Here is a 26,322-nt window from a genome sequence, read left to right on the forward strand (position 1 = left end):
CAAAACATTGTTGAAAGAAATTTAAACAGATCTAAATAAGTGAAAAGACATCCTATGTTCATGGACTGTAAAGAAACAATATTGTAAAGAAAGCAAAGTGGTCTACAGACTCAACGTAATCTCCATCAAAATTCCAACTGTCTTTTTTGCAGAAATGAGCAAGTTGATCCTCAAATTCATATGGAATTTTAAGGGATCCTACATGGCCCACATGATCTTGAAATGGGAGAACAAAATTGGAGAACTCACACTTCCCAATTTCAAAACTTCTACAAAGCTGCACAACCAAAACAGTGTGGTACTGGCATAAAGATATATAGACGAATGGAATAAAATCAGGAGTCCAGAAGTAAACCCATACATCTATGGACAAGTGATTTTCAACAAGAGTGGCAAGACCATTCAGTGGGGAAAGAATAATCTTTTCAAATAATAGTGCTTGGACAACTGGATATCTGCATGCAAAAGAAAAGAGTCAGTGGGGGGGACCTGGATGGCTCAGTTGGTAGAGCATGTGACTCTTGATCTCACGGTCTGAGTTCGAGCCCAACGTTGGGTGTAGAGATTACTTAAAAAGGAAAAAAAGACAGGGCACCTGGGTGGCTCAGTAGGTTAAGCGTCTGACTTCAATTCAGGTCATGATCTCATGGTTTGTGGACTTGAACCCCACATCAAGCTGTTGCCGTCAGCACAGAGCCTGCTTCGGATCCACTGTCTACCTCTCTTTTTTCCCCTCCCTGGCTTGCACTCTCTCTCTCCCTCTCTCAAAAAAAAAAAAAAAAAAAAAGAAAAGAAAAGAAAAGAAAAGAAAAGAAAAGAAAAGAAAAGAAAAAGAAAAAGAAAAAGAAAAAGATAAAGACAAAGACAAAGACAAAGAAAAAGAATGAAGTTGCATCCCTACCTCTCACCACATACAAAAATTAACTCAAAATATGTCAAAGACCTACGTGTAAGACCTGGAGATACAGAACCATTAGAAAACTTAACAGTAAATTTTTATGATCTTGGATTTGGTAACGATTTCTTAGATATGACACCAAAAGAACAAAGAACAAAAGAAAAAATGAACTGAACTTTGTAAAAAAAAAAAACCAAAAAAAACTTAAAAAAATTTTTTTAATGTTTATTTTTGAGAAGCAGAGACAGACGTGAGTGGAGAAAGGGCAGAGAGAGGGAGACACAGAATCCGAAGCAGGCTCCAGGCTCTGAGCTGTCAGCACAGAGCCCGACGCGGGGCTCAAACTCATGAACTGTGAGATCATAACCCGAGCTGAAGTGGGACGTTTAACCAATTGAGCCACCCAGGCACCCCTAAAAACAAACAAACAAACAAACAAACAAACAAAAAAAAAAAAACCTTTTGGGCATCAAAGAACATTCTCAAGAAAGTGAAAAAACAAACCAAAGAATGGGGAAAAATAGTTGTGAATCCTATATATCTTGTAAGAGTCTAGCATCCAGAATATATAAAGAACTCTTATAACTCAAACAATAGGAATACAATCCAATTAAAAGATGGGCAAAGGACTTGGATAGACATTTCTCCAGTGAAGACGTGCAAATAACCAATAGGCACATGAGAGGTTCAACATCATTTGTCATGAGGGAAATGCAAGTCAAAACCACAAGGAGACACCACTAAGATAGCATGGTTTTGTTTTTGTTTTTGTTTTTGTTTGTTTTTAAGGAAAATAACAAGATGGAGAAACAGGAATCCGTCAGGCCGTGCTGGTAAGAATGTAGAATAGTACAGCCACTGTGGAAAACAGGCAGCTCCTTGAGAAGTGAGCCAGAGAATTACCATGTGACCCAACAATTTCACTCTTAGGTATATACCCCAAAGAACTGAACGTTTAAAGAAAAACGTGTCTATAAATATACATAGTAGATAAAAAAAAAAATGGAAACAATCCAGATGTCCATCAACCAAGGAAGGAATAAACAAACTGGGGTATATCCATACGGTGGAATATTATTCAACCCAGAAAGGAATAAAGCACCAACATGTGCTATAATGTGGCTGAACCTTGAAAACATTAGGCCAAGGGAAAGAAGCCAGACATAAAAGGACAAACGTTCTTTGATTCCATTTATATGAAATGTCAAGAAAAGGCAAAACCATAGAGACAGAAGTAGATTGATGGTTACCAGGGATGGGAGAAAGGGGTGAACGGGGAGTGACTGCGTAATAGGTACTGAGTTTCCATCCGGATGACGAAAATGTTCTAGAATTAGTGGCGATGGTTGGATGAAGTAAAAGCCACTGAATTAATTGTACATGGAAAACGGTTAAAATCGTGACTTTGATGGCATGTGCATTTTACCTCGATGTTAAAAGACAGGAAGGAAATACATCAAAATGATAATCTTCGGTGATGTTGGTTTTCTTCACCGCGCTGCATTTTCCTAGCTGCCTACAATAAACATACGGTGCCAGAATAAACTTAAATCGCTCCTGTTGCTGTGTGAAACAAGGCTGTCCAACTGTCAGGTGCACACAGACCTCCCCGGGGGATCTTGTTAAAGCGCAGATTCTGATCGAGTGGGCTAGGGTGGGACCTGAGAGTCTGCATTCCCAGCAAGCTTCCCCCGACGTCCCCTGGAGCAGCCAGGCTCCTGAAATCAGCAGCCCAAGCAGCAGATGAAGCAGGTGCACCGCAGCGGAGATGCCCACACAGAGAAGACTCTTGCTTCTGGATGCCCTCCCCCCCGCCCCCGGGGGCCTATGTAGTGTAGGACCCACTGAGGTTTATCCGAAATTCAGATGTAACTGACTACCCTGTGTTTTTATTTGCTAACCCTGAAACCCCAGGCTGCGGTGGAGAAGAAGGGTTGAAGCTGTGGTTGTCCGGGCAACCTGGGGCTGAGACACTTCAAGGCCACTAAAGGCGGCTTGCTGGGTGGTCCCGTCGACCTAACAGATAGCCACCAACACGGCTTACTCCTCAGCTGCCCTGCCTGTCTGCCATCCTCCCCACTGCCCTTGGGTCTGTTTCACCCACCTGGCCCCCTCCTGGAGAAGACTGCCCTGGAAACTGGCACACAGACTCCCACCTGATCTGGCCCCCTGGTCCAGCCGCCCACAGAGCAGAGGAGTCCCCTCCAGGACACCGCTGCCAGGCAGCCTGACCTGCCGACCAACCCGGGGTCAGTAACCGAGGGCCAGGAGGCAGTCTGCAACCGCCTGGAGACTCGGGTGTGAGTGGAGGCTCGGACGAGGTACTTCGCTTCTCTCTGGGCCTTGACACCTACCTGTAACAGGTGTTACAAGTTACCTGTCAATAGAAGTATCTATTCTTTTATTCCCCAGTTCTGATGATGAGATGAAACCATTTCGAAATAGCGCTCCGTGCACTGCCTGGCACCCAGTAAACGCTCAAGATATCGGGGAAACCATAGCTTCTTCTCTTCCCCTCCCACAATGCCCAGCACGGGGCTAAGCACAGCTGACATTCGGCACGCACCCATGGGAGCTGAACAGCAGGAACGTCCCGGAACAGTGAAGGGACGCACTGCTCTGACCTGGACAGGTGGCCTCCTCACACCCTCCCAGCTCTGCCTCTAATTCTTTGTGACTTGAGGTAAGTCCGTTCCTTTCCTTACGCCTCGGTGTCTTTGTCCACCAAGTAAGCGGGTGGATGAGCAGCCATCTGTGTTCTCTCACAGCCGTTAATGTGCCCATTCCACAGATCAGGAAGCCTGAGGCTACTGACTCGCATGCAGTGAAGGTGGGACAGTACCCAGGTCTTCTTAAACCCCGCGGGGTTCTTCAGGAGAAGCCTGGCCTGGGGTTCTCCCCCACCTCCTCACCTGCCCATTAGCCCCAGCTCTAAGCTGGTGGGGAAGGGGGTTGTGGATGGGGTCTGCGCCTCACCTGGCTGGCCTCGGTGGGGCAGAGTCCATGGGGACAGGGCCGCTCGGAGATCCCAGTGTTCTCCGCGAGGCTGTGGTGGATCCTCTTGCCTTTCATATCCGGCTGGGCTGGCTCCAGACCATTCGATGCTATTCCATTGTCATTGGCAGGACTGGGCTTGGTGAAGCTGGGCCCGGCGTGTCCCAGCGTGTCCCAGCCTCTCCCCGTCCCTGTTGTCTTTCTACAGGAGCCGGAGCTCATGTGTTCGTCTCTTGGGATGTTGAGTCTACCCAGCCCTTCAGGGATCGGGGCTGCTGGCCCCAGTGTAGAGATGTTGTTATCTGTATTACTTACAGGCCCCAGGCTGGTAGGGTCCCTCCCCTCCTCTGACCAGATATGCCCAGCCCCCCTCCTTTTTCTCTCTTGGCTTCTGCCCTGTTCTTTCTGTGATTGGCCCAAGAGAGGGGTGTGGGCCGGCAAGTAGCCTGCACAGAGCCGGGAGGCAGCATCCAGGGCTGGTTGGGCCACCCCAGGGCCTCCTGCCCACTGCCCCCCAGCCAAGCTGGGTCCTCTGCTTCCTGCCCAGCTGGGGCAGGCCTGGAAGGGCACAGTGGCAGGCCCTCTGTGATGCTCCTGTTGCCATGGTGATTCTAGATGAAAAGACCATAGCATTCTGTCCCTGGAACCTCCCCCCATCTTCCCAGCTCTGCTTTGTCTGCCTCCGGAGATGGCTCTCCGCTGGTGGCCTCGAGAGCTATGGCTCTGCTGCGGTCAGCGTCTCTTCTGTGCGTCTCCTATCCCCCTGGACCTCCCTTTAACCCCAACAGAGGCCACTACCCTAAGAGTAAGCCTCTGCCTCCACCCCCACCCCCAAAACTGGCATCCACTAGAAAGGTGATGGCGGGTCATGAAAAAGCCACAGGATTCAAAATGAAAAGACCCAGATTTCAGCTCCAGCCTAGACTTTTATAGCTGTGTGGCCTTGGACACAACAGGCCTTGAGCTTCAGCGTCCTCCTCTGTAAAATGGAGATAATAATACCCTATCGAACTGTCCCTCAGAAATGCCTCCATGACTGCATGGACTTTCCCTTATATGTAATACTCCTCCGTCCTTCTCAGCTCCGGCGAACTCCTACCCATGCCTCAGGACCCGGCTGAAATGATCCCTTCCGTGTAACAGTTTCCCTGACCTCTGTGTCCCTGACACAGCTACGAGGACTTGCCATTTTGTGTTAAAGTTACTGAAGGGTTTCCTTCGTTTTTATTTGACTATGAATTTTTGGACGCAGGAGGAACCGGATGAGGCTTCATTCCGGCATCAGAAATGGTTTGTTGGAGGACTACTTTGTGGAACAGAAAGCAGAAGAGGATGACCCTGACTGGGGTGGACTCCATCCTTGCAGGGGTCAATCCTGGGGCCCTTTGTCCAAGCACAGCGTGGGTCGATCAGTGCTTGCTGTAGCCTCTCTGTGCGCCTTGAGATGCAGGCTGGGGACATTTTCGTGGCTGGGAGCCACTGGAAAAGACCCCGACTTATGCCTGGGGTCTACCTGTCTTAGCACTGGGCTGGGGCCAGGAGCAGCTTCTCACCAGGTGTGTCTGTGGATATCCTGGGGCATCTGGGAGGGGAAGGAGGGGGGCACAGCACCGTCAGCTGGTCCTGGTAGGGCTTTTGGGATATCGGCAAGGAACCTGAAGTTCAGGGGAGAGAGAGAGAGCTCCGGTTGCCACGGTGTCTTCCGACTCTCTTTCACGGCTCTACAGCTGCTGGTCAGGGTGAAGGGGAAGAAGGAGCCTCCAGGGCCAGCTCCAGGGTCCCTACAGACCGCTCATCAGCCAACAGGGCTTCCGTGGCCGGAGCCAGCGAGTCAGGGGCGCCCTCCAGTGGTCATTATAGGGGAGGCAGGAACCTGAGCGCGCAAAAAGGGAGGTGTTTCATTCACTCCTTCAGCTAACGTTAAGTGAGCATGCCCGCGCCAGACGGGTGCTAGGCACACGTTTCAGTTCTAACTAAAAATATATTGAGCATCTGCTAAGTGGAGAGCTCTCCCTGGAGTGTAGACATTTTTGGGTGGGGGAAGACGGAATGCAAGGTAGGGAATTAACCCTTCCAGCAGTGATTCTCAACCCACGCTGTCCATTGGCCTTGCCCGAGGAACTTGAGAAAACATGAGGGTCCGGGGCCCGTCCACCCAACCGAATCTGCAGGGGTGGGGGCGGACGCACCAGGGGCCGGCAGCCGGGCACGAGAACCACTGGTTTGGAGAGTTGACTGAATCATCACCCATCGTTCTCATTGCTGAGGTAGTGCTATTGTCCCATTTTCCAGACGAGGACGCTGAGGCTCAAGGGAAGGACAGCGATGGGAAAGATGTTTCCCACTGCACAGGCAGCAGGTAGCAAATCGTCCTCGAAGAGACCCCCCCCCCCCTCCTAACTGCAATGGCCTTATCGTTTGCTGTGATTAGAAAAATACGCAAGGCGGTTGTGAAAGGGTAAGTTTTCCCCGTAGGCGGGGAATTACAAAGGCGAAAAGTGGTGCGCACAAGTCACCTGCAATCTCAGCATTGTGAACCCTCAGGAGTATGTCAGAGAGAGGGAAAGAGAGACGAGGGAGAAAGGGATGCAGGGAGGAGAAGGGGGAGGGAGGAGAAGGGGGAGGGAGGAGAGGGGGGAGGGAGGGAAGGCGTGGATTGATTTTAAGGCTCCAGGTCATTTTGTAAATCAGGGCTTCCGAAAAGTGCGATCTTCAGACGTGGGCCAGCAGCGCTCGTTAGAAATGCAGCCCGCCCCTCCCCCACGACCCCCAACCCGGTCGCCGAATCAGGCTCTGGAGCAAGATCCCGAGAAGCTGAATGTTTCGTATACATTCCAGACCCTTCCTATGGCCACTGGCTGAAGACCAAAAGCCCCTGGGGCTTCCAGCTTTCACAAGAGGAGCCTGTCCTGGACAGCCATCACTTCCAGGGGCTTAGGGCCCTTGCGTATAGATTGATGTATTAAACTGTTTGGAAGCAGGTGCTGAGACGTTAACCAGCTGCCCTTGGGGACCTGGGTACATACCCCCATCTTGCGTGGGCTGGCGAAAAGCCAGCAACAAAAACACCGAGGCTGCTGCGTCATCCTTCACCAGGCCCAGCCCCCACACAGCAGCCTCCCACCCCCGCCTTCTTCCGTAGCTATGAACCAACCCACCGGCTGGATTCTGCCAGCCAATCACAGCCCGAGAAACCTATGATGTCACCATCAGCCAATCAGAGCTCCTCACCAGCATAGGAAGACCAATGTCACTCTTAAAAAGGTGATGAGGCCTAAAGCGAGGCCATCCTTTTTGGACAGGGACACTGAGGCCTAGGGAGACGCAGAGGCCCACTGGGGTCAGCCACACGGGTGGCAGAGCCAGGACTGGAAGCCAGGACTTCTGACCATGGTCCAGTGTCCTTTCCACTGCCCTCCGTGCTGCCCAAACCCCGAAGGGCCTGGGCCGGGGCTCCCTCTCTCGTGTAGCTCCTGGCACCGGAGATGAGGACCAGGGCCCCGGCCCCACTCCCGACAGCTCTCCCTGCAAGACCTCAGCCGTCAGAAACAGATCCTTCAGTCTCTGGATTTGAGGGGCCAGAGAAAATGGCGGGATTGGGCCCATGGTGGAAGGGAGTTGCCCCAAATTCTAGCCCTGGTCTCAGCCCCCACAGCCCCCAGGAAGGAATTAGAGGGGCCCTGGCCAGGCTGTGCTGGCTGCTAATGGGCAGATTATGAGGAGGGGCCAAAACAAGGGCTCCTTTGTGGAGGCCCCGGATTAGGCAGTCAAGTGACCGCCTAACACACGCATGGGCAGGGTCACTGGCCGCAGGACCCCCAAGAGTCCCGTCGGTCCAGTGGCCAGAAATGTCGTGGGATTCCCTGAGAGGACTGGAGCTCCTCCTGTGAGTAGCGGTTGGCCCAGGCAGGTGGGGCCGGGGCTTTGAGGGCCCCTGGGGTAGATGGCTGTCCTTGCAACAGTGTGGGGGATGCGGACACATGGGCAGCACATGTGCGCGTGGCGGGGGGGGGGGGGGGGGGGGGGGGGGCACCAGTGTGTGTGTGTGTGTGTGTGTGTGTGCAAAGTCTCTGAGGTGGGAGGTGGGAATGAGTTTGGTGTGCACAAGGCACAAAGACAGCCACCCCAGCTGCATCAGAGCGAGTAGGGGGAGGGCAGGTGGCAGCCATTGCTTCGGGAAGTTTTTCCTGAGCACCTGCTATGAGAACACAGTGGGAGCTTCCATTCTAAGGCGGGAATAGGCAGACAGCCAATTCAAGTATAACAAGAGAAATGCTATGGAGAAAAATCGATAAGATGAGGGGACAGAGAACCAGTGGCACTGGGAGGCTATCTCCAGGTAGAGTAGTTGGCTGCATCCTTTCTGAGCAGACGACCCGAAGTGGGAATGAGCCACACAGATTAGGAAGAGCATCCTCCAGGCACAAGGATTAGCAAGTGGAAAGGCCCTGGGGTCACTGATCAGTAAACATTATTTGAGCATCTCGATTAGCAAGTGGAAAGGCCCTGGGGTCACTGATCAGTAAACATTATTTGAGCATCTCTACCAGCCAGACTCTGTTCTGGGCAGTGGGGACAGGGAAGTGGACAAGACCGACAAGGCCCCTCACCAGTCTTGGTCCAAAGTGGCTGAGGGTGCTTGGGGAGCTAGTGAACAAGATGGGCTCGGGGGACCAAGCTCAATGTGTGGGCTTTGCTATTGCTGTTGTCATTACCTCTGTCAGACAACTTAAGGGCACAGACCTATCTGTGTCTTCTCTGCCAAGGCTGTGGGCAGCTCTGGGCTCACTTCCCTGGCTTCCCATGTCCCACAGTCAAGAAGAGCCAAAAGGGCCTTTGAGGCCACCTCATCCCCCTCCCAGTGTCCAGACAGGAAAGCTGAGGCCCAGAGCAGGGAGGAGTCCTGGCTAAGATCACTCATGACGCCCAGACAAGCTCTGACCAAGCCCCCTGCTCCCTGCCAGGCCCTCATCGGTGTCCCTCCCTGTCTGTCTACTAGCGTGCCCCCCCGTGCTCAGTCATGACCGTCACCTACTCAAGCCAAGTGGCTAATGCCCGCTTAGGCTCCTTCTCCCGCCTGCTCCTGTGCTGGCGCGGCAGCATCTACAAGCTGATCTATGGCGAGTTCCTCATCTTCTTGCTCAGCTACTACATCATCCGTTTCATTTACAGGTGCAGGGGGACAGGCTGGGGTGGGGCCTGGGAGGGGCGCGGCTGGGGCTTGGAACAACTAGGGGGACGCTCTTACAGGACCAGAGTCCTATAAGGCTGACCTGAGCTCCTAGCCAAGCCCTGGGGGCTGGGGGCTGGGGGCTGGGGGCTGGGGGCTGGGAGGACATAAAAGGAGTCAGACTGGGAGGGCAGCTCACGGCAGGCCAGGAGTATCTTTCTCCCAACTCGGGGACAGGCCCGGGAACCCAGGCCTTACCTGGTCCCACTCAGCCAGCCTGTTTTCCTGAGTCCCACACAAGCTCAATCCCAGACCATACTTTTCCCCCCCTCCAATAAACATGTTTATTTAAACAATAAAATGTAGGACAGACACAATCACAGAATATACGAAAGCATTTTGAATGGAGAAAAGCACTTATGACCGAAATGGATTGAAGGGCTCTTACATGGGGAAAGTTCTTGGATTCGCAATTACAATGCCAATAACAAAGCACATTGATTTTCTTTGGTTGTTACTAGGCCATCAAGATCCTTTTTTAAGAAAAATTAGAGTTCATTTCTGAGAGTTTTAAGTTGATAGCAAAATTGAACGGGAGGTAGAGAGTTTCCATATGCTCCCTTGAACACACACAGCCTCCCCCACTATCAACGTCCCACGGCAAAGTGGCCTATGCGTTGTAATGGATGAACCCACCCGGTCACATCATTGTCACCCAAAGTTCATACTATACACCAAGGTCCACGCTCGGTGTTGTGCATTCTGTGGGTTTGGACAGATGCGTAATGATATGTATTCATCATTTTAGTATCATACTCAGTAGTTTCACTGCCCTAAAAGTCCTCCCGGCTTCACTTATTCAACCCCCCCCCCCTACATATTTTTATTAAAAAATATTTTTTTAATGTTTATTTATTTTTGAGAGAGCACGCACACGCACACAAAGGGGGAGGGGCAGAGAGAGAGGGAGACACAGAATCCGAGGCAGGCTCCAGGCTCTGAGCTGTCAGCACCGAGCCTGACGTGGGGCTCGAACCCACGGACTGTGAGATCCTGACGCGAACGGAAGTCAGCCGCCCAACCGACTGAGCCACCCAGGCGCCTCATAGGCTTTTTAAACACCAAATGCTATTTGAACCTGCTTGGGATCCTTTAAAAGGGGGTCAGTGGTGCCTGAAACTGACTCCTGGCGAGACCTTCCTATAGCTCACAGAAAACCTCCTGAGGGGGCCTCTTCCAGCCATGGAGCAGAGGCCCCCTTGGGGCTTGGGGTTGCCAGAGAAGGACGGGTTGGGCCAGTGAAAGGGGCAGGGAAGGGTGGGGGAGCAAAGCGGCAGTCACATTCCTACCCTAGGCCTGGCTGGACGTGGTACCTGTCTCAGCCATGTCTACACATCCCCCTCCCCCCCAGGATGGCCCTCACGGAGGAACAGCAGGTGATGTTTGAGAAACTGACTCTGTATTGCGACAGCTACATCCAGCTCATCCCCATTTCCTTCGTGCTGGGTGAGCTCCCCCTTCTGAACGTCGGGGTCCCAGGGGCTGCTCCAGGCTCCTGACAGGGACACTACGAGGAACTAGCTGGTGAAGGCCACTGGAATGTCAGTGCCTCTTGGCAGTTCACAGAAATGGGGGGACTGCCCCCAGACGGAATGAAGTTAGGCATTAGGAAGGACGTCCTGCTGTTGGCACTCAAGACCCCAGTTTCTGAGGGCAGCCCTGACAGGGTCCCTGGAACCTCTGTGCAGGAGGGGGGGGGGGGTCTGGCAGATTTCTGGGTTAAGCGGGGGGCCTCTGGGAGCAAGAGCTTGGGGCTCTTGCGCCTTTCTGCGGCGATGGTCTTCCCCTGCTGAATGCCTTCCAGGAGGGTTGGGGCTGGGCCCCGCTCCCATCACAAAGATGGAGAAACCAGGCGTCGCCCTTGTTTGGCTCTGGCCGCAGCCTGGGCCCTCGCCTCGCCCCCCTCCCCCTTCTCCTGCCCAGGCTTCTACGTGACGCTGGTCGTGACCCGCTGGTGGAACCAGTACGAGAACCTGCCATGGCCCGATCGCCTTATGAACCTGGTGTCGGGCTTGGTGGAGGGCAAGGACGAGCAAGGCCGGCTGCTGCGGCGCACGCTCATCCGCTACGCCAACCTGGGCAACGTACTGATCCTGCGCAGCGTCAGCGCCGCAGTCTACAAGCGCTTTCCCAGTTCCCAGCATCTGGTGAAAGCAGGTGGGCGGGGGCGGCGGGGTGGGGGCAGGGCCGGTGGGTGGAGCCAGAGGCCTGCCTGCTGATGATTGGGTGGGGATGGGGTCGACCCCTGGGTCGAATTGGGCGGGGCGGAGTCAGGTGCGCGGAGGTGGGTGGGGCGAGGCCCGGGGAACCACGCGAGGGGAGGGTTTTGAGATATGGCTAAGGACCCTTGAGGGATGAGAGAAGAGTGGGGACTGAGGGCCCGGAGTGGGGCTTTGGGAATCGGCAAGAAAGTACCGGTCTGCCTGCCTCTGTCCTTCCCCGTCCAGCTCTGCGGGTTTTCAGTCTCTGACCTTCCCTGGCCCTTACCTGAGCTGGTCCTCATTAAGAAGACAGACACTTCTCACGCGCTCAGGCCAGAACAGCACATAGTAGGCACTCAGTAATCATTTGTTGAAAGAGGATGGCAAAGAAGCTCAGAGGTCCCAATGAACTTGGCCCTAAATCCTGGGCTTCGGCAAGGCCTGGCCTGGCCACCCCTGCCAGCCCGTCCCTTCTGCAGGTTCCCCCACGCGCTGCCTTCTTAACTCCACCCCGCAGGCTTTATGACCCCCGCGGAACGCAAGCACTTAGAAAAGCTGAGCTTGCCGCACAACACGTTCTGGGTGCCCTGGGTGTGGTTTGCCAACCTGTCAATGAAGGCGTGGATCGGAGGTCGAATCCGGGACCCTGTCCTGCTCCAGAGCCTGTTGAACGTGAGCTTCCCGACACAGATGGGGCTGTTGCAGAGTGGGGACGGTTGTGCCCGAGGTTGCACAAAGTTTCCTACAAAGAGGAGGCTTGCGGGTCTTCCCAGAACCTGCCTTGAGATGGTAGGATTTTGTCCAACAGCATTCCACAACCCACCGTGGCCCCTTGCCCCCGGTTCCCTTCCCACTTCCTCTCTAGAGTGAGCCCTGGAGATCCTGGTTCCTTTTTGATAGATGAGGAGGCTGAGGCACAAAGAGGTTAAGGGAGCTGCCCATGACCACACAGCCAGGGCTGGACCATGAGGGCTTGAGCTTGGGAGAGCACACGGTGGTCAGAACCCCAACCCTCCCTCCTGCTCCCCAGGAGATGAACGTCTTGCGTACTCAGTGTGGACTCCTGTTTGCCTATGACTGGATCAGTATCCCACTGGTGTACACACAGGTGAGGACTAAGCCAGTAGAGCTGCCCATTTGGGAAACGAGGTGGGGGGTGCTGGCAGGACTTGGAGAAACAGCCTGTCATAGGAAGGGCTCATGTAGGGGCTAAGAGGCTCCCCTGGGAGTTAGATCTGGACTTTGCGGGTCCTCTCCAGTGCCAAGTTGGAAGAGTCCGGGCTCCTGCCTGGTTCAGCCCAGCAGAGGCAGTGTGATCATCCCTATTTTATTTTATTTTATTTTATTTTATTTTATTTTTTATTTATCTATTTTTTTAATACGAAATTTATTGTCAGATTGGTTTCCATACAACGCCCAGTGCTCATCCCAACAGGTGCCCTCCTCAATGCCCATCACCCACCCCCCCTCCCTCCCACCCCCCATCGACCCTCAGTTTGTCATCCCCGTTTTAGAGATCACAGAGACCCAGAGTCACTGGACTGCACAAGTCAGAGCAAGGTCTCGTTCTCCCAGCCTAGGGAGCTTCCTGACTTCAGGGCCTTCCCCAGCTCATTTCTGCTGCCACCTCCCTTTCCTCCCAGGTGGTGACCGTGGCGGTTTACAGCTTCTTCCTGGCTTGCTTGATCGGGCGGCAGTTTCTGAACCCGGCCAAGGCCTATCCTGGCCATGAGCTGGACCTCGTTGTGCCCGTTTTCACGTTCCTGCAGTTCTTTTTCTATGCTGGCTGGCTGAAGGTGAGATTCTCTGCCTCACAAGACCGGGTGAGGTCACGGCCAGGAGGTCCATGCTCAGCCAGGAAAGGAGAGTCTCAAATGTGGAAAGTGGGCTGCTCGGCCCCGCCCACCACCCTCTGGTCTCCTCCTTCCCCGTGTCTTAACATAGGAAGAAACTGAGACCCAGAGAAGAGCGGGACTCGCCAGAGGTCTGTGTCTGATCCCAGTGCTTCACCCGAGGCCTAGGACATAGCCGGCTATCCTAGCCCCCATCCTTTCAAGGCAGATTAGCACCACCTCTCCTTACTCAAGAAATCTATCCAGGGCGGGATGGGGGAAGGTGTCTCATCCCCACCCCAAGTGGCTTTTCCAGGTTTTCCTCCCACTACATCCGGAGCTGTCCCTAACAGGAGTTCTGAACAGCACCATTTCCTCTCCATCTCTTTATCTTTCCTCTGTTTTTTTTTTTTTTTAATTTTTTAACATTTATTTTTGAGAGACAGAGCAAGACAGAGCATGAGTGGGGGAGGGGCAGAGAGAGGCAGGGGCACAGAATGCAAAGCAGGCTCCAGACTCTGAGCTGTCAGCACAGAGCCCAACGCGGGGCTCGAACCCACGGACCGCGAGATCATGACCTGAGTCAGACACTCAACTGAGTGAGCCACCCAGGCGCCCCAGATCTTTCCTCCATTTCTCACCCACCCTCTGTCTCTTCCTTTTTTTCCTTTATTTTTTGGTAGCGGTGGTGATGGCACGTTGCCTCCTCCCTCCCTCCTGTGCATGGTTTGCGCGCGTGCGCGCGCGCGTGCGCGCGCGCGCGCGCACACACACACACACACACACACACACACAGACACAGCTATTCCTTCCCCATCCACACCCTCAGCCCCTCAGTCATCTTCGCTTCAAACCAGATCACACCCATTTTTCTGGTTGAAATTCCCCAGCGGCTTACGGGATGTCCCTTGAACCCTTAGTGCAGCTCACCCCTACTGCGGGGCTTTGTCAGGGGACTTCACAGGTTACTGCCAGGATTCATCCTGCCTGGGCCACCCTTTATTTGATCACAGCCTCAACGTCTCTGTTGCATTGAAAACAATGAATAAATGAGTGTTTGAAGACTGGAATGAGTAAATGAACGAACGCACAGAATTCTGGAACTCCAGGGAGCATATAGGTTTGGGAGGTACCAGTGATGACTGGTACTGAGTGACACAATGAAGGACAGCTCTTCCCTGAAGAGCTTCCCTAAAGAGAAGGACATACTGGCTTTGGAGATGGTGGTTAGGGAGGTCAGGCATCGAGGGGGGTGTGGAACTAGAAGGAGCTGAAAGTTTAAGGCCAGGGAGCAGGCTGCAGGGAATCTACCTGAGGATTTCCAGAGCCTCACCTCTCCCCAAGGTGGCAGAGCAGCTCATCAACCCATTTGGAGAGGATGATGATGACTTTGAGACCAACTGGATTGTCGACAGGAGCCTGCAGGTATTTGGGGAGAGGGGGCGCCTATCCTGTGGTCCTTCCCTGAAAGGGCCAGGGAGGGGACCCCACAGGTCTGCAGGAAGGCCTCACCGTGAACTGCCCCCTCCCAGCCAACCATTCATTCACAGGATTCTCACCCCAACTTCCGAGGCTGCAGACGGGCATCAGTCTCTCCATTTCACAAGTAGGGAAACTGAGGCCCAGAGAGAGGGAAGTGACCTCTCCAAGTCATCTAGCAAATTCAAGGTCCTGCTTGGGCTGACCTTTCTGCTGGATTTTCCTTCTGTGCCTGGCAACCAGGTGTCCCTGTTGGCTGTGGACGAGATGCACCAGGACCTGCCCCCAATGGAGCGGGATATGTACTGGAATGATCCAGAACCACAACCCCCCTATACAGCTGCTTCCGCCCAGTATCGTCGACCCTCCTTTTTAGGCTCTACCTTCAACATCAGGTGAGCAGTGCCCGGGACCACTTTGGTGAGTCGAAAAGCCCAAGTGCAAGGGCCTGCCTGAAAACTTAGAATAGCTCTGCTTAATACATATCGGATGTGTGCTAAGTGCTGGGAATTCTGCTAAGCTCTTTGTATAAACTCTCTTTTTCCTCCCAATGGTTTGGTACCTCCAGTTTTCAGGTGATTAAGTCCAAGTTCAGAGAGGTTAAGTGGGTTGTCCAGCCCAAGGTCACATAGTTAGCAAGTGGTACACGTGGACCAGGTGTGTCTGCTTCTATCTCCACATCCTTACCTTGAACTGTTTAGTAATTCCTAAAGCCGTAAGGGATTGTAGGTACAGCCAGTCTAAGCCCCCCACGTCCAGAGCTGGAAACAGGTCCTGAGAAAAGAAGGCACTTACTCAAGGGCAGTCAGTGATCAGTGATGCAGTTGGGATGTCAGAGCCTGGTTCCCAGCTCTGGTCCGGAACTACGTTTCCTGATAAGCCAGGGTGTTTGGACGGGGAGTGAAAGCGGGGAGGGGGAGGCAGTGAGGGGAAGGACGGCAAGCATGTCCCCAGCAAGACGCTGGGTCATCACAGGTAACTTCTGGGTAGGTTCCGTGCTACAGAGCACAGGCCTCAGGTCACCCACCGCAGCCAGCCAGACTTCCCTGACCATGGGTCCTGATTCCCTGATTCCGTCCGAATCCCTTCTAAGCTGCAGCAGGGTCACAGTGGGCTGAAGGGCCATCCCAGACAGCCCTCTGTCCCCAGTATGAGAGTGGGGAGGACTATAGAGTCACCTGCATGTCAGGATCCATACCATCAAGATTTTTTTCCACAGTATTAAGCATTGTTGTCTTTTTTTTTTTTTCTTCGAGAGGCTTTTTAAAGTTTATTTATTTTTGAGAGAGAGAAAGAGGAAGCACAAGCGAGACAGGGGCAGAGAGAGAGAGAGAGAGAGAGAGAGAGAGAGAATCCCAAGCAGACTCTGCACAGATGGTGGACCCCCGATGCGGGGCTCGAACTCCCAAACCGTGAGATCGTGACCTGAGATGAAGTCGGGTGCTTAACCAGCTGAGCCACCCAGGTGCCCCAGCACTATTGGCTTTTAAAAACCATATTATCTGGGGCGTCTGGGGAGCTCAGTCAGTTAAGCATCTGACTTCAGTTCAGGTCATGATCTCGCGGTTTGCGACTTCGAGCCCCGCGTCGGGCTCTGTGCTGACGGCTCGGAGCCTTGGAGCCCGCTTCGGATTCTGTGTCTCCCTCTCCCTCTCTGCCCCTTCCCTGCTCGTGCTCTCTCAAAAATAAATGTTAATAAATAAATTAATTAATTAATAAATAACATAAAAATAAAAACCAAATATTCTCTTAAGCCATAATTAGAATTAGCGAGTCTCTAGTAGGTGTGAGGAAGGTTTGAAAAAGCGATCACATGAAGGCTGGAGGCTTGCTCGGGTCAGAAACATTTCTGGAAGTTGCTTTTGAATTCCATGTGGTCTGTACTCTGGCAGCTGAAGGTTGGGTGGAGGACAGAGAACGGTAATACATAGACCTTGTCTGCAAGGAACACACAATTCAGTGACGGGACTCAAACCCAAGGCCCCAACTCTGGATACAAGGTGCAAAGTACCAGGTGCCTGGGGGAGACGGAACATAGAACAAGAGACCGCCTTTGGCCTGGGAGGTGGCCTCCAGCTGGACCCGGAGCTGGGCCTTGAAGCATGGGGAGAATGTGGACACGAGCGAGGGCAGGCCACACTCTGGGATAGGCGGGCTCTTTCCTGCAGAGCAAAGGCCTTGGGCTTCCAGAAAGCCAGACTTCTTTGTGGATATGCTGCTCCGCAGTTAACAACCGCAAACCCCCAGCCTGCCCAGAGTCACTCCTGGGCCTCATGTGACTGACCAGACCTGGGGAGCAGTATTCTGCTCGCCTGGAGTGAGGGATGCTCACGAGAAGATGGAGATGAAGACAGAGCCCTCAAGTGCCAGGCTGGGGGGGGGCGGGGGGCAAGGAAGGGTTAGTCAACACGGGCAAGAGGGAGGCACACAACAGTGAGGGGAGCCGGGCCTGGAAGGATTCATAGGGCAGTAGAGGATGGGTCGGGAGAGAGGTGAGTCCAGGCATAGTGAGAAACACTGTGTGTCTTTGGCTTTGGGCCATAGAGAGGGAAAAGAGGGGGTGAAGGAGAAGTCAAGTCAGGCTTTGGTCCTTGTCCGCTGCTCAACCGAGTCTCCTTTACAGTCTGCATAAGGAAGACATGGGGTTTCAGGCAAATCCAGAAGAGGAGGAGGACCCTCAAACTGGCATCATTGGCCGCTTCCTAGGGCTACAGTCCCACGACCACCATCCCCCCAGGACAAACTCAAAGACCAAACTACTGCGACCCAAGAAAGAAGGCCTTCTCCAAGAGGGCCAGCCCAAGAAACTCGGGAGTGCCAGACAGCACCCTAGGAACCAGGAAGGCGGCAAGCCTTGGAAGATTGAGGAGGAGGATGATGTTTTCGAGACTGCTGCACTATACGGGAGGTCAGGCTACCACAGTGCCCCCCAGACGCCCCTCAGCCACACCCCTATGGTCTTCCCACCTGGAAAGTCAGCACCCTCAGGCCTTCGCAGAGTCTCAGGCACAGACAGCGCTGTCAAAGACCAAAGCCTACAGCCTGTGACTCCTGACAGAGAGAACAGTTTTGAACTGCTCTCAGATGGCGTCGGGTCCTCAACGGAGAACCCACAAGTGGGTCACATGAAGAAGAAAACCGTGGAGTTTAACCTGACCGACGTGTCGGAGACCTCGGATCATCATCTCAGAGAATCACATTTGGACCAGTCAAGCAACATAGAGATAATACTCAGAAGTCACGGAGATCCCTACTGGGCCTTGGAAGACAGGTCTGTTCTCTACCTTAGCCAGGTCACTTCACCTCCTCCCCTCCCCACACTCCCACCCACATGGGGGGAAGCCCCACCAGCTTCCCTTGCTGGGAGCCTACCCTTCCTTCCACCATTTTTCCTACGGTTCCCTCACTGCCAGAGCATGCTGGACTCACACCTTGCATTGCCTTGGGGCACACACCTGGCCACCTCAGCAAGGGCCCTAGTTAAGTGCTGAGGGCTTTTGCTCATTTCCCCCAAGAACCCGATACCACCAGGAAGAGTCCCCTGGGTCCCAGGTGAAGGAAGCAGAGGTTGCACTGACTGGAACGATGCCTGGGGGCTACCAGGCCAGGCTTAGGTGGGCATGTTATCCCTGGAGCTCACTTTTGGAGGAGCAGACCCAAAACCATGAGGCAGAGCTAGGGACTCTAGGCTGTAACCTAAGAACTCCACTCACTACCCAGCCTCAGCTGGGTGACCGCATATGAACACTCCCCCACAACCCTTCAGTGATCCTGGGAAGTATTACACCCCTGGGAACTGGTAGATGGTCAAGGTGAGGGTGGCCAGGTCCCTTGGGGGATCTTACTGCTTTGGGGAACTCATCAGGACTTCTGAACTTCAGTGTGCTCTTCATGCTGCCTCGGGGGTCCATCCAAAGCTGTCAAAACCCTAGCAGGTGTTTCCCTACATTCAGGATTTCACCCATTAGACCCACCTTACCCCACCCCCATTCATGATGTGGGAAGTGTAACTTCCTATTTCTAGATTCTCAAGCAGTTAACTTCTGGGTCAGAATGCACACTTTGTGATTAAAAGCCCGAAAAGGGCTACCATCGGTTTTGTTTCTAGCCAGACAGAAACTTACGCATCATTGTGGCTTGTTTGGGAAAGGACATTAATGTAGTCGTTAGCAAGGAGATGGTTCTGTGGTCTCCTGACACTACTGATGTTTTGTAGTTTAGATGTCCCAACCTTTGCCGCACTACACAACTAGTTTTAACACTGAAGTGGAGAGCTTCTGTACTCACGCTAACTTTCTCCAATTTTCTCTAGGGATGAAGCACACTCTTAGCCTGTTTCCCCGAGAGGGACGCTTCGCCGGCCTGGTCCTACCTGCATGTACACCAGCGGGACACTGATCCAGTCATAGCCATATAGCTGTCCACACTGAAGCATACGTTCGTATGACAGCCTGAATTAAATGGTTGGCTTAATGGGTAACAAAATCAGTAGTTTCGGGACTACTTAAGCCTTTAAGTGCCTTTTGTACATAACAATTGTGAAAGCTAGACCGAATCACCGGAAACATGTAATTCAAAACATCAAATTCAGCATCAGGAGTCCTTACGTCCTGTCTGAATTCCACACCCCCAACCTTGACATCTTTTCCAAACTAAAGAGTTGAATAAATACAAATCCTCCCAGGCATTTCATTTGGTTACCGTGGTTGAACTGCAGCACTCACAGATTTTGCAAAGAGGACCTAGATCCATTTCTAGCCCATCTCAACTACTCAAAAGACAACAGCTGGGTACCAAATTACTTTATTTGAAGGAATGGTACAAATGAAAGAAGTTAAGTAGATGTTTTGGTACAACTTCTAGAAAAGGGAAAGGTAACCCCAACACGCATGCACTGCCTCGGTGACCAGGGAAGTCACCCGTGTGGCGATGGGAAGACAGCCTAAGGCTTAGCTCTCGTTATCACTGTTTCCCAAGGTGTGCTTGTCAAAGAGATACTCTGCCATGCCAGATTCGGGAGCCCCCATCTTGCGCAGGTTGGTTACGTGGTCACCCAGTTCTTTGATGGATTTCACCTGCTCATTCAGATAATGCGTCTCAATGAAGTCACACAACTAGAAAACAGAAATGGGGAAGAATGTTAGCGGTAAGCTTTCCCAGGAGAGGCAAACGGTTCCCTCCCTGGGCTCCCCGGCTGTCAGTACTCACATGGGGGTCGTTTTTGTCAGTGGCCAGTTTGTGCAGTTCCAGTAGTGACTGATTCACACTCTTTTCCAAGTGTAACGCACACTCCATTGCGTTCAGCCCGTTCTCCCAATCGTCACGGTCTGGTTTCTGAACGAGAGGGGGTCAGGTCAACGCACCTGCAGCCTCTACCAGCCCACGAGTCAGCAAGCACCTCTAGCGTGCGCTTCACAAGGGACATCCAAGTTTCTCCCGCAACGGCTTCCAACTTAACACCCTCGCCCACTACTCTTTGCCTCCTTTCGCTTAGATGGTTAAGCCTAAAAAAAGCCCAAAACCCCGAAGTCGCCTCATTTCATCAGGGCAACTGCTAGCTTCCGAGTGATTCCTGACACCTGAGGACTGCCAGGTAGCTTACTCAGGAGGCACGGCACCTCTAGGATCTTTCGTTCACCTTGATATCCTGAAGGAAGATTTGGCCACCTCGCTGGTTCTGCAGCTTCATCAGCTTCTCAGCATGTTCCCTCTCCTCATGAGATTGGTGAAGAAAATATTTGGCAAAGTTCTTCAAAGCCACATCATCACGGTCAAAATAGTAAGACTGAAAGGAGAACATCAATGTTATGCTAAGGAGTCCCAAGAAAGGCACTCTGCTGGCCTAAGTCTTTCTTTCTCAAAGCACAGCAAGAAAGGGATCCGTGCTGAAGGAGACTGGGGGCAGGTTGTGTTCCTGGAAAGAACACAACAGTAATTACCGTGTCTTCATTTTGGTCCTTGAAATTGAAAGTTTACTACAAGGAACCTTTAGACTATCATGGAATTGCCCCCAGCATGGAATTTCTTAAGGCTCTGTATTAGTGCAAAGTTCTTCCGCCCAACGTCCAATTTGATTGGAGAGGGTGTTGGGAGTATTTACCCTGTACAAATAGTGCCTTCTCTCTCTACTCCCTGGTTAACCCCTGTCAGAACATGAACTTGTCAGCTTACAGCAGCCTGTGAAATTTCTAAACAAATTTCTAAAATTAACCCATTAGGGATGGTGAGCTGTGGGCAATGCTAATGTATACAAATACATTGCCAGCAGAAAGCCAAAAAAAAAAAAAAAAAAAAAAAAAAAAAGGCAAAACAAAAACTCTGAATACAAATATGTTGCCAGCAGAAAACAAAACAAAAACACAAAAAACCTGATTCAGTTTTAGACACTTGCTGTATTCAGGTATTCCTCAAACGGAACGGCAGTCATGGAAATCCAGGCCTGTTTTCAAATGCATCTGGAACATGTCTATTCTTGGATAATTTGCACAATCATAAGACAATTCTAAGTAAAACTCCCACCACCTCGCCTCAAAACCAGGATTTTGGAAAACGGAGCCCACTGACTGGCGCATGGAAAAATTCTTTGCCCAGTTACTGGCGGTGTACTTTATCCGAAAACCACGGGTTCAGTTAGAGGGCCACAACTCTCAGGCACCAAAAAGATAAGGAATTAAGTATCCAGGCGAAAGGAGGGATGACTAAGACAACTGTGTCCTCGCAAGGGGAGATTTCCGCGCTACGATTCAAGTGGGACCCAGAGATAAGCACAACAGAGGGGTGGCGACGGCTGCTCGAGAGTGGTCAGCCTACAGGAGATAAGCCACTTAGCACCAGACCACCCCCGCCCCTCCCGGCCGTTGCCATCCGACACCATTACCCAGCAGGCTCCGCCATACCCGAAAGGGGGGGGGGGGCGGTGGGGGTGGGGAGAGGATGGGGGCTGGACCACTTCGCCTGTTACCCAAGCCAAAGGACGACCTCAGGATCACGTGATCGACGCAGGGGAAGGGATGGAAAGGCTAAAACCACCTTCCTCGCTGCAGGATCGTACTGGTCGCAACCGTGGCCGACTCCAGGGTTTCAGCAAACGAGGCTCTCTTTAAATATAAAGGGGGTGCGCAGAGGCGGCCCTGCCAGGGGACACTCGGAAAGGGCGAACTCGCCAGAATGTCTGCGCAAGTCCCGGGAGACCTCGAGCAACGTCCATTTTCTTGCAGGGCGCGCGCGGAGGCGGGAGAGGCCGCCCGTTAGCCACACCCCCGCCCCGCCCCGCCGCCCGCGGCCCGGAGAAGCCGCGCCCGCGCTCACCATGGACAGGTAGACGTAGGAGGCGTAGAGCTCCAGGTTGATCTGGCGGTTGATGGCGGCCTCCGAGTCCTGGTGGTAGTTCTGGCGCACCTGCGAGGGGGACGCGGTCGTCATGGCGGCGGCTGAGGAGAGGCGGCGGCGGCGGGCGGTGGCGGCGCTGGAGCGGCGGCGGGAGCCTTGGGGCGGTCCGAGGGCGCTGTGAGGAGATGGCGGAGGGCTGGCTCTGGGCGGCCGGCCGGAGGAGGGTGGTCGAGCGCCGGGTTCCGTCCAAGCACTGTTGAAGCAGGAAACCGCGGCGACTCTCGGCAGACTGTGGCGCAGATGGCCGCGGCCCCGCACTTATAGCGGGATCGGGCGTCAGGCCCGCTCGGGCCAATCAAGCCGCCCGCCCGCCGGGACAGGCCCCGCCTCTTCCGGTGGGCGCGCGGCCCCGCCCCTGGGGCCCTGGGGGGAGGGCGGTGCTGCGGGGGGAGGCCGCGCGTGTCCCGCCGCGCGTGGGGCCGGAGGCGTCGTTGCGCTGGGCCAAGCCTTTGGTGCAACTGTGGGGAAGACGTGCGGAAGGGCAGGAAGCCCAGCTCGGAATCCGGGGCCCAGGGCGTCCCGGGTCCCGGAGCCGACGGAAAGCGCCCCAGGCCCCCGGGGCGTCGGGGCGATTCCTGAGGCCCTGGGCGGGCTCTCCGAGGCTCTTGGCCAAGGGCACGTTAAAAATCCGAGCGGTAGGGCAGCAGTTACCCACACTCGAGGTGACTTCCTCGTCATGCAAATTGGGAAACTGGAAACATGGGCCCTAGGAGGCCGTGTGAGTCAGAGATGTGGCTGGGAGAAGGCTGGCTTTCTCTTCCTCAAGGTCTAGCAAGGAGCAAAATGCAGGCCTCGGCCCGTCCCTGGTTGTCCCCCGCCCTTCCGATCCCGTCCGCCTTTTGCCGAAAGCAAATATGGCTCCTCCTGCAGCTTCTACAACAAAGGCTGGGCGGGCTGTTTCCCCGAGAGGCCTGGACAGGGCCTTCCCTGAGGGAGTCCTGGCGGGGTGGGCCGCCTGGGCTTCAGAGAAAATCCAGAGGACGATTTTCTTTTCTAAAGAAAAGACAGGAGAAGCCACTTGGATCTGGAGACGAAGCCATGAGGCCGTTTTGAGATGGTCTCTTTTATGGGCCCCACTTACAGGAGACGTCTCCTGGGGTTACCCTTGGAGAGAAGCCGGTGGGGCTGAATGTACGACATGACCTGCGTGACAGGTGCAAGGAACCCTGGAAGGGCAGGGCTACTGGGTGTGGCTTGCAGCTGTGCCCCAGGCACGAGTAGGTGTGGATTCGAGGATGGCAGAATTGGAGTTAGGCCCGGGCTCCTGTCTTCCAGATTCCCAGTGCGCCGGCTTCGAGGTTCACTGTTCTTAACCGGGTTCCTTCAACACAAGTGGGAGACCTATCCAAGACCCCTTTCGGGGTGCTCACAGACATGAGACTGGAAACTGAACTCCCCAACCTTAAAAAGGGAAGGAACTCTACTAAAAAAAAAGTTGCTGATCGAATTACTGCGATTTCTCTTTCTTGGGTCTCTGCTACACTCCTTTCAAAATGAACGAGCACATGTTACTTTCAGGAAGAACATTTTAGTGGGGCTAGAGCTACAAAAAATAATAAGCAGAAGGCTGCTGGGAGAGCATAGACAAGGGGTGCCTTAGCGTGTCTGGGGTAGGAGATCAGGGCAGGCTTCCCAAGGGAAGTGACAGTTGAGCTAAGTCTGAAGAAAAAGCTAGAAAGAAGGTGGAGTGGAGGGAGGGAGGGAGATGGGGAAGGGAATTCCAAGCCGGGAGAACAGCATATGCAAAGGTGTGGAAATGGATGGCCTAATCAAGGTAACTTAAGAAAGCGTTGGCCTGGAAAATAGAGTCTATGTTGGAGAATTCTGGAAGGCTGATAGCGGGTCAAGGTGGGGAAAGACTGTGGGCCATAAAAAGGGGTTCAATTTTATCCTGGGCGATCTGAAGACACTAAAGGATTTCTAAGCAGGGAGATACTACATTAGTTTTATTTTTGGAAATCTTACACTGAATCCATAGAAAAGCTCTCCTATATTAGCAGTAAACAGCAGTTAGAAAATGTTACAAGAAAAAAGTATTTTTAACTTACGCTGGCAACAGAAGCTTCAAGTACCTAGGAATAAAGTGAAGAGGAAGTATATGAAGAGAATTAGAAATGTTTGCTGCTGGCCAGAAGAGAAAACCTGCATAAAGGAAGAAACACCATGGATAGCCAACCTCAGTTTTGTGAAGATGTCACTTGTCCCCCCATGGAAACCTATAGATTCAATGCAATTTCTGTAAAACTCCATGGTACATCTTGGAACTTGACGAAATGATCCTAAATTTGGAAGAATGCATGTGTAGAATAGCTGATAAGCATTTGTCGCAAAAAAGGTTCTGAGGGTTTGCCCTCAGGGCCTGATTTGCCCTCTCTGATATTTAAAAAGTACTGTATAAAGTCGTCTAAGCAGTTGGTACCGGCTCAGGAAGATATGATATATCAGTGTTAACAGTCCTATTCGGGTACTTATGGGAACTTCGTAGATGCCGAAGTGACCTTTCAAATTTGGGGAGAAAGAATGGGTTCAACAAATGATGTTGAAACAATGGAGAGTCATATGAAAAAAAAAATGACTCATTGTATTTCAAAATGTGTTCCAGACAGATTAAAGATCCAAGCCTTTAAAAAACAAAAACACCCATGAAGTTACTAAACGAATATCTAGGAGATTATCTTTTAAAATTCTGGAGTAGGGAGTGTTCTTTTGAGGTTGTAAAAAGCCATAAAGGGGCAGTTGGCAGATTGACTACTTAAAAAAAATGCAAAGTTGGATGGCTGGGAGGTCCAGTGACACGGAGAGCAGGTGACAGACTCAGCCACGTGGGAGAGTGGCACCTGGCCGCCACGAGACAATGCGGAGGACGATCAACGATGGGATTGTGCCAAATAAAAACGGCCAGTGTCTTCAGAAGAGAAAGAATCTGCCAAAGAGAAAATCAATGACACTCCCAATTCCTGTAAGAGCTCCAAATTGTTGCAACAAGTTTGCAAACCCGAAAGTTACTACAACTACCTTGGTGATCAGCTGCACTTGATTACAGGAAGAAGGAATTTAGAACAGACTTGGCCTATTTGCAAGAGGAACAGAGAGAATCCAAAATTTCTGGGACTTGTGGTATTGAAGCTAGAACTGTTTGTCTTTTTCAACCAGTAAAAAATAAAATGGAGAAATAACTTTGAGTAGCAAATGCTGATTAAGATGAGTCCTCAGGACAGTGACCAAAATCAAGGACATGGCTGACACAGAGTTTGTGAAAATGAATTAAAATTGTTCCGGGCCACCTGGGTGGCTCAGTCGGTTAACCGTCCGACTTCAGCTCACGTCATGATCTCAGGGTTCGTGGGTTTGAGCCCCGTGTCGCGGGCTCTGTGCTGACAGCTCAGAGCCTGGAGCCTGCTTTGGATTCTGTGTCTCCCTCTCTCTCTGCCCCTCCTCCGCTACACTCTGTCTCTCTCTCAAAAATAAATATTAAAAAATAATAAAATAAAATAAAATTGTTCCTAGTAAGTCCTTTCAGTTGTACAGAGCCCTCAGGGAAAAAGAACAGAGGGTATGGTCCTACAAAAACTTGGTAAGTCCAAAATACACGTAGTCACATCTTTGAGGGAGGCATACCTAGAAGAAAAATTGTGGGTATAGCTATAGGAATATGGAACAGACTGGAATCAAGTAGATAAAAAGCCAACAAAACTGTTTTTTCTTTGCAAAAATGAGTGATTTAATTTTTTTGATTAATTACAATAAAATGCACAGAATCTTACATGCTTGATTAAGGGCCAGTGTTGACCCTTGAATCCAGCTGAAACAAGATACAGAAGATTTCCATTATCCTAGAAGTTCCTTTGTATCCCTTTCCAGAAGTTTTCCCCGTGCCCCCCAAGACAACCAGCTTCTGACATTTTTCAATATTGATTAACTTCGCACGTTCTAGAATTTCACATCAATGGAATCATAAAACAACAAGCCGTAAGACAAAAGATGCCATAAACCAAGTTAAAAATACAAATGACAGGGGCGCCTGGGTGGCTCGGTCAGTTAAGCTTCCGACTTCGGCTCAGTTCATGATCTCACGGTTCTTGAGTTCAAGCCCCACGTTGGGCTCGATGCTGACATCTCAGAGCCTGGAGCCCGCTTCGGATTCTGTGTCTCCTTCTCTTTCTGTCCCTCCCCACTCGCACTCTGTCTCTCTCTGAAAAATAAATATTAAAAAAAAATACAAATGACAAATTGAGTTGATATTTGTAGCTTGGTTAAGTAGTGACAACGAATAACTAAAGTATAGAATACTTGTGTGTA

At 52.2% G+C, this 26,322-nt stretch overlaps 3 protein-coding genes across 3 annotated transcripts in view; 1 reads left to right on the plus strand and 2 right to left on the minus strand.

Moving 5' to 3' along the window:
* RAB3IL1 (RAB3A interacting protein like 1) overlaps positions 1 to 4,482 on the minus strand; it is a 42,323-nt gene extending 37,841 nt beyond the window's left edge. Inside the window, exon 1 of the mRNA XM_042904834.1 lies at positions 3,875 to 4,482. Within this exon, the coding sequence (XP_042760768.1) occupies positions 3,875 to 3,903 (29 nt within the window). The 5' untranslated portion in view covers positions 3,904 to 4,482. The remainder of the gene's footprint in view (positions 1 to 3,874) is intronic.
* Positions 4,483 to 8,911: 4,429 nt separating this feature from the next.
* BEST1 (bestrophin 1) lies at positions 8,912 to 19,515 on the plus strand. The gene is made up of 10 exons (XM_042905482.1): positions 8,912 to 9,064; positions 10,474 to 10,568; positions 11,046 to 11,279; positions 11,841 to 11,995; positions 12,354 to 12,431; positions 12,967 to 13,119; positions 14,500 to 14,580; positions 14,878 to 15,029; positions 17,258 to 17,905; positions 18,947 to 19,515. Exons 1-10 carry the CDS (start codon positions 8,913 to 8,915, stop codon positions 18,963 to 18,965), a joined length of 1,767 nt encoding a protein of 588 aa, XP_042761416.1. The 5' UTR covers position 8,912; the 3' UTR covers positions 18,966 to 19,515.
* FTH1 (ferritin heavy chain 1) lies at positions 19,422 to 22,266 on the minus strand. Its single transcript, XM_042905483.1, has 4 exons — positions 21,943 to 22,266; positions 20,273 to 20,419; positions 19,843 to 19,968; positions 19,422 to 19,748 (listed from the first exon to the last, which is right to left on the minus strand). The coding sequence occupies exons 1-4, from the start codon at positions 22,054 to 22,056 to the stop codon at positions 19,584 to 19,586; spliced, it is 552 nt and encodes a 183-aa protein (XP_042761417.1). The 5' UTR covers positions 22,057 to 22,266; the 3' UTR covers positions 19,422 to 19,583.
* Between the last annotated feature and the right edge of the window lie 4,056 nt (positions 22,267 to 26,322).

Source organism: Panthera leo, chromosome D1 (genome assembly GCF_018350215.1).
Source record: "Panthera leo isolate Ple1 chromosome D1, P.leo_Ple1_pat1.1, whole genome shotgun sequence".
Taxonomy (NCBI): Eukaryota; Metazoa; Chordata; class Mammalia; order Carnivora; family Felidae; genus Panthera; species Panthera leo.

Excerpts from the sequence above, each read along its gene's own strand:
- FTH1 (XM_042905483.1), bottom strand. The coding sequence starts at position 22,056 with ATGACGACCGCGTCCCCCTCGCAGGTGCGCCAGAACTACCACCAGGAC. Across the intron at positions 20,420-21,942 it reads CCTACGTCTACCTGTCCATG|TCTTACTATTTTGACCGTGA; the intron begins GTGAGCGCGGGC and ends TTCTCCTTTCAG. Across the intron at positions 19,749-19,842 it reads CTGACAAAAACGACCCCCAT|TTGTGTGACTTCATTGAGAC; the intron begins GTGAGTACTGAC and ends TCTGTTTTCTAG.
- BEST1 (XM_042905482.1), top strand. The coding sequence starts at position 8,913 with ATGACCGTCACCTACTCAAGCCAAGTGGCTAATGCCCGCTTAGGCTCC. Across the intron at positions 9,065-10,473 it reads ATCATCCGTTTCATTTACAG|GATGGCCCTCACGGAGGAAC; the intron begins GTGCAGGGGGAC and ends CCTCCCCCCCAG. Across the intron at positions 11,996-12,353 it reads TGCTCCAGAGCCTGTTGAAC|GAGATGAACGTCTTGCGTAC; the intron begins GTGAGCTTCCCG and ends CCTGCTCCCCAG.